Source organism: Oratosquilla oratoria, chromosome 29, assembly GCF_046742065.1.
Source record: "Oratosquilla oratoria isolate Oo_2021 chromosome 29, ASM4674206v1, whole genome shotgun sequence".
Taxonomy (NCBI): Eukaryota; Metazoa; Arthropoda; class Malacostraca; order Stomatopoda; family Squillidae; genus Oratosquilla; species Oratosquilla oratoria.
Window position 1 is genome coordinate 23,897,634 of NC_134805.1, and position 10,000 is coordinate 23,907,633.

Sequence of the window (10,000 nt, forward strand, 5' to 3'; positions counted from 1 at the left end):
ATTGACCCTACTGCCCATTCTCTTTTGTGTTGATTGCCTGTAAATATTTTCCATATTAATAATTTCGTTTACTAGTTTTATCGCTAGTTTAATATTCCTTTCCTGGAATCTTCTTTGTTACCTTTACTTCTAGTCTTACGAATTATCTAGGCCCTGACCAGATAGTTCAGTCCTACAGTGGCTTCTAGAAGTGAGCTGGTTCTTAAGCACTTAGACGTTATACGTAACGTCTCTTCACTAACCAGCCCGTCCCGTAACAAAGTGGCGACCCTTGCCAAGGATATTTTATCAGGTATTTAACACATTCTTTTAGAGATGGATGACATAATTCAAGAATTCGTTCAAAATCCAAAGGTAAGTTTCTTAAAGAAACAAACTAAAGACACTTTGATAGAAATAGGCAAGCACTTTGGAGTAGACATTGATACAAGTTTGCGAAAGAAAAAATTACTTCAGGAACTCGTTGAAAATCTGATCGAAGATGAGATCTTATCTCCAGAAGAGATTACAGCTATACAAATTCCTTCAAATAGGTTAGAAATAGAGGCACGACTAACCGAACTTAAGATTAAGGAGATTGAATTAAAGGTCAGGAGAGTAGAAATTGAGGAGGAAGCTAAACTGAAACAAATGCAAATTGAGGCAGAACTTAAAGCTAAAGAGGAGGAAGCTAAACTGAAACAAATGCAAATTGAGGCAGAATTTAAAGCTAGAGAAGAGGAAGCTAAAGTGAAACAAGTAGCTAAAGAGGAGGAAACTAAACTGAAACAAATGCAAATTGAGGCAGAATTTAGAGCTAGAGAAGAGGAAGCTAAAGTGAAACAAATAGAAAGAGAGGACGAAACTAAAATCAAATTGGCAGAATTTAAAGCTAGAGAAGAGGAAGCTAAAGTGAAACAAGTAGAGTTAGAATTAAAGAAGACAGAAGTAGAAGCTAGGATTGTTGATAGACAACCCGTAGTTCAGGAAGGTCATATAGATATTTCCAAGTATGTAAAACTTCTACCCCAATTTTCAGAAGGAGAGCCAGAAATTTTCTTTCTTCAGTGGGAAAAATTGGCACGACAGTTACAAATCCCTAAAGAAAATTGGCCATTAATCATTCAAACACAATTTAAGGGTAAGGCTCAGCAAATTTATACTTCTCTTTCAGAAGCAGAAAGCGAGTATGATAATATGAAAGCTTGTATTTTAAAAGCTTATGAACTAATACCAGAGGCCTATAGACAGAAATTCCGTAATTATAGGAAGACACCTCAGTTAACATACGTAGAATATGCGGCTGAACAAGAGAGGTTATTCAATAGGTGGTGTTTGGCTAGTGAAACGGACACCTTAGATAGACTTAAACAGTTGATTTTGTTGGAGCAGTTTAAGAATACCTTAGAGACAGATCTTAGGATTTTTATAGATGATCATGTTCCCGAAACTTTAACTAAAGCTGCTGTATTGGCTGATGAGTTCACACTAAATCATAAACCTAAGTCAAGGCAAATGGAATCCCAAAAGTCAAAGTCATATATTCCAGATTCAACAAAATACTCTGATCCTTGGTCCCCAAAGAAACGCTTTGAAAATCAGTCTAGCCCATCACATTTCAGTTACAGGTCTGATTTCAATCAATATCCTCCAAACCAACCTTGGCAAAGAATGGAAAGGTTTAAGACTAATCCCCCTGTAACTTGTTCATATTGTAAACAGGTTGGCCATCACATTTCTAATTGCAGAAAGAGACTGACACCCTCATTCTCCAATAAGACACCAACTCTTGTGAGTAATATAAAATCAGATGATTCAAAATCCTCTATTCAGGATAAACTACCAAAGAAGCCGGTATTGTCAAGTAATGTAGAACCCCCCTCATCAGATCATGATCCTTGTTTCAAACCATTTGTATCTTCAGGAACTATATCTCATAGTAGTAGTTCACAACAATATCCTATTTCCATACTCCGAGACACAGGAGCAAAGCAAAGTCTGATTTTAAATTCTGTCTTGCAGAATCTGGGTGAGTCATATACAGGTTATGATATATTGATAGAAGGAGTTGGAGGAATTGTGAAATGTCCATTACATAATGTTTTCTTGCGGTCTGATTTAACAACCGGAATGGTTAAAGTAGCAGTAGTAGACTCTCTTCCCATAGTAGGAATATCCTTATTGTTGGCCAATGACATCGCTGGAAGCAAAGTCATTTCTCCCTTAATAACAAATAACCCTAAGACCTCAGTAGAACCTTCAGATAACTTACAGTTGTTTCCCGCTTCTGCTGTAACCAGATCTCAGTACAAGAAATCTGAAGAGGAGACCTATAATTTAGAATCCCTATTCTCCCAAACTGACCCATCTTCTTCTTCACCAGTTTCTCTATCTAGAGCAGAATTAATCAAAGAACAGAAGTCAGATCCTTCTCTTAAAAATTTGTACGAGATTGTTTCATCTCCAGAAGAAGTTGAAAATATGTCACAAGGTTTCTATATAGAAAACGGAGTCCTAATGCGAAAATGGAGAGCATCCACCGCAACCGCTGACCAGCCATGGCAAGTAAGGAATCAAATAGTCCTCCCTCTTGGTTTCAGGAATAATGTTCTAAGATTGGCTCATGATACTCCCTTAGCAGGTCACTTAGGGGTAAGAAAGACCTTGTTCAACATAACCCAACATTTCCATTGGCCCACGGTTGTCAAAGATGTTGCCCAATATTGTAAAACATGTCATACATGTCAACTTGTAGGTAAGCCCAACCAGAAAATTGTAGAAGCTCCACTCCATCCCATTCCTGTAATGGAAGAGCCATTTAAAAAAGTTCTTATTGACTGTGTAGGACCTTTACCTCCTTCAAGTAAAGGAAATCAGTACATTCTCACAATCATGTGTATAAGCACTCGTTTTCCAGAAGCAATTCCTTTGAAAAATATTAAAGCTCAAAACATAATCAGAGAAATGTTGAAATATTTCACTATGGTAGGATTTCCCAAGAACATTCAAAGTGATCAAGGAAGTAATTTTCTTTCCAACAAGTTTAGAGAAACTCTTGTAACACTAGGTATAAATCATGTAACTTCCTCCGCCTATCATCCTCAATCACAAGGTGCTCTAGAGCGCTTTCACCAAACGCTCAAGACAATGTTAAGAATCTTCTGTGCTGAGAACACTCGAAATTGGGAAGACGGACTCCCCTTTTTGTTGTTCGCCACCCGAACAACAATTCAAGAAAGCCTTGGATTCAGCCCGTCAGAATTAGTCTTCGGTCATGAAGTCCGTGGCCCCCTAAAGATACTTCATGAACAATGGATGAAAGAAGAACCACCAGTTCCTTCTTTGAAATACGTGTCCCAGGTCACCGAGAAGTTGTTAGAAGCTTGGAAGTTGGCAAGAGAGAACTTGACGAATGCTCAACGAGTAATGAAAGGTCGGTATGATAAAAATTCTAAACTTAGAACTTTCTCTCCAGGAGATCAAGTGTTACTTTATCTTCCCATACCAGGAGATCCATTGCAGGCTAAATACAAAGGACCCTATGAAGTCTTGTCCAGAGCCAGTGATCTCAACTACATAATCAAAACTCCAGACAGAAGAAAGAGTTCCCGTCTCTGTCACATAAATACCTTAAAACCTTATCATTCCAGAGATCCAATTCCAATTTGCAGCTCTACCACAATAGAATCGGAAGAGCCTCCTGATAACCTGCCTAATCCTCCTGAGATTCCCTTGGAAAACTCTCAGATACTACAAAATCTTCAGATAAAAGTAGGACACTTATCTGAGAAACAAGATGTAGCAGAACCATTGACTGACCTGTTGAGAAAAGACCACGACTTCGTGTGGACACCTACCTGTGAGACGGCCTTCAAAAACCTGAAGTCCCTTCTCACTAACGCACCAGTTCTAAGGGCACCCGATTTCCTACGACCCTTTCTCCTGCAAGTCGACGCCAGCGACACCGGTATCGGTGCCGCCCTCTTGCAAGAACACAATGAAGTTCTTCACGCTATGGCCTACTACAGCAAGAAGCTGTCCCCTGCGCAGAAGAACTACTCAACAATTGAGAAGGAGACGCTCGCTTTGGTCCAGGCCCTTATCCACTTCGAAGTCTACCTGGGTTCCTCAACTACCATTCAAGTATATTCGGATCACAACCCCTTAAAGTTCCTACAGACTATGAAAAACAAGAATCCGAGACTTACACGTTGGAGTTTATTTCTCCAACCCTTTAATATAACAATTCATCACATAAAAGGCGTCTTTAATGTTTTAGCCGACGTCCTTTCTAGAACATAGCTTTTCAACAGAAAGTGAAAAGCTTTCCCAAACGGTGGAGGTGTAACGTAATATTAGATATTACGTCATATGTGTAATTATGTTATAGAATTGTGTTCCTTTGTATTACATAACTATGTTCATATTTCTTGTCTATGTATGTATTGTAACAATGTTAAGCAGTAACGCCCGTCCACTATATGTAATCTTGCCTACGTGCGGAGAAAGGTGCGCACTCTTGTAGAACAAACAGACAAGCGAAATCCTGAATAGTTCGGAGCGCACAGATTTGACAGTTACTAAATAAGTAGATTGTTCAAGCGAGTCGAGGGTCTTAAAACTACCCATGTTGACGTGTGTTAACTTACCCTCCTCCCCTCCTTTCGCTCTCCCGCACACTTCACCGGAAGTATCCCGCTTCCGGTCCAATGGTATATAAGCGGTGGAAATCGCTCACTCCTTGTCATTTTCTCACATATTGATCTCTTGATAAAAACTAGAAGTTTAGATTCATGAGACGATTGGTGTGAAGTGATCACCCTTTTTGCCTACATTACGTGTCTGATATACATTGCATTACTTTATACTTATATTTGTACTTATTACTTATTTTGATGCATGTTCCTGATCTCTTTGTACTTAGATAGTACCATATTGTATACGTATCTTGTGTTTCTTATTTGAACGATAATTTCCATATTCTTATAATCATGTAACGGTCCCATTGACCCTACTGCCCATTCTCTTTTGTGTTGATTGCCTGTAAATATTTTCCATATTAATAATTTCGTTTACTAGTTTTATCGCTAGTTTAATATTCCTTTCCTGGAATCTTCTTTGTTACCTTTACTTCTAGTCTTACGAATTATCTAGGCCCTGACCAGATAGTTCAGTCCTACAGTGGCTTCTAGAAGTGAGCTGGTTCTGAAGCACTTATCCGTTATACGTAACGTCTCTTCACCAACCAGCCCGTCCCGTAACAACATCCCCACTGTAGTAAAACATGAACTGACATTAACTGTTGAAACGCAGATTCTACAATTCAAGGAAACTGGCAGCCTCTTTCAAAGGTTACCGACACTTGATGTAAATACTGAAACCGTTTACGAGATTTAGACTTATCATCAGATTCTGTGAATTTGAAAAGGTCGGAGAAGACTTTGCTTGAATCTTTCTAAACTTACCAAAGAACACTTTAAAAATATGCCTAACATTTGTAAATGTTTAACTCCTTTCAGTCCATCATTCTGTTTCTCAATATATGACACAAGGGTAATTTGACATCTGAACACTGGAAGAATGAAAGATTGTAACCGAAGTCGTGTCAACTCAAACGAACTCATAACAGTTCAGGAGACTCCGCCCATATTCTCTCTGTGTAAACGCAACCTTAGTCGTTCGCGACCGCCTCGTGTAGAACAGATCAAGTATTGAACATCGGTTTTTCTTTAACCCTATTAACCTTATTCAGATATAGTTCAAGACGTCACGATCCTTGTAGACATGTGGAATAGGTAAAGTATTGATTATTGGATTTTCTTTAGTCCTATTGTGATGTAGTCCCGGGCTTCGAAAGTGCTTAATAATTATATTATCAACGCTTTACTTCCTCTCCCATCCGCCACACTCTCCCACGGCTTGTCTACAATATCATGTTTTTTTTTGTTTTTTTTTAATCTTCATCAGGAAGGGTACAACACCTCCACTGAATGAAATCGCCAAGGCACCAGTCAATAGAAACGGGTTTGCAGTCTGTAGTCAAACTGACCTTTTTAATTTCATAATTGTAAACTTGGCATGCGTTTTCAAATCAGCGGAGGATAGAATCGTCATTAGCACCACCCCAAATAGGTCGTTATGGGCCAAATTCCCGGCCGGATTTTTTTTTGTGGGAACCAGTCACATTAACCAATGGTACGCAATTATACTTCGAGCATCGTGATTGGCTGAAAACCGACAAAAGGCGACACTGACAGCTAATCATGTTTGTCCTTTTTTCCTCCACTTTTACTTCACGCGTCAGTAGTGATCAACATGCCATAAGCAGTGCTCAATAAGCGAGGGAGGTCGGAAGGGGAATTTTCTCCGCCTAATTGGATTTGACAAATAATCTATTCATGTGAGTATTTGTAGGGTCGTGTGTGCCTTGTTAATGCGTGTATGTGTGAATCACCAAAGTCTTAGATCACGTGTTGGACTCGTATTCGACACCTTACACTCACTCGAATAAGATCTCAGAGCTCGTATGTTGTCCAGTCTATGGGTAATGCATTTTACACACACACATACATTAATCCTTGCCCACCATTGGAGTGCCGGGTCGCAGCATAGCGATGCTCAATCGTTTTCAGGCCTGAGACGAAATGGAACTCAGATCACTGAGTTAGCGGTCGAAAACGGTACCACTACACCGTCGTCGAGTCGTTTGTATTTACCTAGTTGTATTTTACGGGAAGGGGAGCTATGCTCGTGTGTGTGTGTGTGTGTGTGTGTGTGTGTGTGTGTGTGTGTGTGTGTGTGTGTGTGTGTGTGTGTGTGTGTGTGTGTGTGTATGCGTGTGTGTATTAGTGGTAGCATTGTCAGTAATGCTGTGCCTCTCCGCGTCTGTTTGCGTTCTATGATAACGTCTATTTTTGAGTTTGGAAAGTACAGGATATCAAATGAAGAGGAGTTGTAAACACCATGTAATGAGGTCTTCGTGTGGGGAAGTTCGCTGATTCACGGTAAGTGTAAAGAACAACTGTATTAAGTTTCACACACAAAGAATACTTTGTCATATATGTATGAATGTTTCCATGATTGTATATGGTGAAAGTGTAGTCGAAGTAATGTATGTATGCATATGTGCATATATATATATATATATATATATATATATATATATATATGTATATATATATATATATATATATATATATATATATATATATATATATATATATATATATATATACACACATTCCTCTCCCTTGCACTTTGAGAATGAGGATTGGCCCTGGTATGCAGACTTTCTTGGTTTTGTTTACGTCATGTCGACATGTAAGTGGCGAGGAGCGACGACTCCAGAGCATACGGTGGGGGTGGAGCGGTTTGGCGAGCCTGTGACACGAGAAATTTAGTGTCTAATTCAGTGGTTCTCAGCCTGGGCTCCACGGACCCCTATGGAACCAAAGAGCTTCACGATCGGGACCCCAAACTAAAAACTAGTGGTATTTAGTGAATGCCAACCGATTCTATTCAGTGTTGAATTGATTTCCAGGAGGCTAGAAAACAGTAATACATAAATATGGGGAAAGAGGATTGAGAACCCCTTGTCTAGTTGGTCTACGCCCTTCGTCTACTTTTGTAAATATAATTACTGATAACGCTTTTTACGGAGCAAATTCAAATTCACGTTTTATTTTTTAGGATTATGTTATTTTTTCGAGGTAAAGTTTATTGTGTTGAAGTTTTAGGGTTTTTATGATGCCCCAGTGCCTGTAGAATTTGTTTATGGTGAGCAAGGAGTTGTGAGACAGGCATGAACCTCCTGTTCTGAAACCATTTTGTTTCGGGTTCATCTTGTTCATATCTTTAAGATACGTGGAAATCTCAGACACTATTAATTTCTCCAATACCTTAATTACATGTGATGTAAGGGCTACTGGTCTGTAGTTTGAAGTTTCTGCTCTGAAACCTCTTTTATAATTTGGTGTAATAATAACAGCCAATAAATTTGATATAACTGTAGAGTCGAAGCTGTTTCTGTATAGGATGAGCAGCGGTATGTTTAATTCAGATGCATTTTTTTCAAAAGTAGTGCAGGGAAATGGTCAGGCCCGGCTGCCGCGTTCGAAGCAATTTGTTTGATAGCTTCAGTGATTTTCTTTTGGGTTACATTTATCCGTCAGCATGTGTTCGGAGGTGCCACGACAGTGGAAAAACTCTGCCGGTGAATGGATAAATTTGTTACACACACACACACACACACACACACACACACACACACACTCACTCACACACTCACTCACTATTACTGTGGGGCCAATAGTTTCCAGTCAATAAAGCTCGAGGCAAGATTCATTACCATCAATCAGGACTTTTTTCAAGAAAAGAAGTGTAATACATAAATAGATGTCCAGTACCCAGCCCATACTCACTTCGACGTAATTAAGGTCCGAGAGGTTCTTCAGGTTGCGGTACTGAAGCCTGATGTCATACCACGACGCCATGATGCTGAAGTCGACAGTCAGCTTCATGTCCCTCGTGTCGATCTGCCGACGGGAGACAAAAATAGATAAATAAATAAATAACGAGGGCGGGAGGTGTCAGTTTACGTTCAGTTTCAGCCACGCTGGCGCACTTTCCCAGCTCTATTCTGACTAACTCTAGGCCATTCAACTCTGGTGAAATTGCTGAGCACCAAGGAGGTCGGGCGGAACTGAACAACCAGATCGCCCGGGAAGGGCTAATGCCTCACCTCTGAGAACCCCTTGACATCCACCACCAGGTCAACCTTGAGGGATTCTCCGTTGACCCCCGGGGGTGGGAGGGCCTCGAGGTATTCCCGTGGTCGGGAGAGCTTGTTACAGCCCATCTCGTCGGTCTGGTCCGGGCAGTCCACCCGGAGGTCACAGCGCATGCTCATATCGACGCAAGTCCCGTCGCCACAAGTGAATTCGTCGTCGTAGCACGCAGACAGAGACAGCGGGAGGGGTGTGCCTGTGCGTGTGGGGGGAGGGGGAGGAGAATATTGTAAATGCACACATAGATATCAGTCCAGTAGTCAGACATTTGGAGTCCATCACTAAACAAAGGCCTCTACCAACCTCACACTGTAGGGCTGCGCCAACCTCTTGTCATGTCAATCCTGCAAACTTCTCCATTTCATCTCTTTTACAGTATATTCGTTCGCCCTCCCTCCCTCCCACTCTCTCTCTCTCTCTCTCTCTCTCTCTCTCTCTCTCTCTCTCTCTCTCTCTCTCTCTCTCTCTCTCTCTCTCTCTCTCTCTCTCTCTCTCTCTGCCTCTCTTTCCGGTTTAATTTTCCTTTTCATCCTCTTTTATTTCAATATCGATCTCGATTTTCTGTCGCCATCCCCCTCATATACGCACCTGCTGGTTGCTCGCAGACGGAGAAGTTGGTCAGTAGTGTCCACGTGTGTAAACCAAAAGGATAAGATTTGTCGTGCGTGAACCAAGATGCCACAGTCTCGTTGGTCCAGATATTGTCCAAGACCCAGCTGTTCCCTTCCAAGTGGAGGATGTACTTCGTGAAGCCCCTGCAGGAGTTGACAAAAAACGAAGAGTCATTGAGGGTATTTTCTAGTGTTCTCAAAGACGGTGATCGTCACGGGTCTAATGAAGATTCCAGAAAAGCGTTTTGGAGATCTGGTTGATATTGAAAGCACAAGAGAGGTCATACTTCCAATAATTAATTCCTCCATTCGTTGCCCTGGTTCTCTCATACAGGAGACACGTGACCCCCCCCCCCAACAACAACCCGCCAACGGCCATCGGTTTAGCTTATATGCTAATGAAGAGATTTTGTGGAAGTGGCTGGAGTGAATGAGTGTAGGAGTGCAGGTGAGGTAGCTGCATTTAGGCACTTAGTGTACGTTGTAAGGTCAATGTTGTGTTGTTTCAATGATGGGCCGTGACCTGAGCGCAGCAAGTGTTGTTTGTCTCTATGGTGATTTCACAGCTGGGCTGATTTCTGTGGAAATCTGAATCGGGAGGTCTAATAAGGTGCATTTGTTTTG

The 10,000-nt window shown here is 41.0% G+C and overlaps 1 protein-coding gene across 1 annotated transcript in view; it reads right to left on the reverse strand.

Moving 5' to 3' along the window:
• The window catches only part of LOC143040827 (uncharacterized), a 42,894-nt gene that overhangs the window by 16,622 nt on the left and 16,272 nt on the right, over window positions 1-10,000 (reverse strand). The window contains exons 8-10 of the mRNA XM_076212265.1: window positions 9,354-9,520; window positions 8,720-8,961; window positions 8,400-8,513 (exon numbers count right to left, since the gene is read on the reverse strand). Coding sequence (XP_076068380.1) covers window positions 8,400-8,513; window positions 8,720-8,961; window positions 9,354-9,520 — 523 coding nt within the window. The remainder of the gene's footprint in view (window positions 1-8,399; window positions 8,514-8,719; window positions 8,962-9,353; window positions 9,521-10,000) is intronic.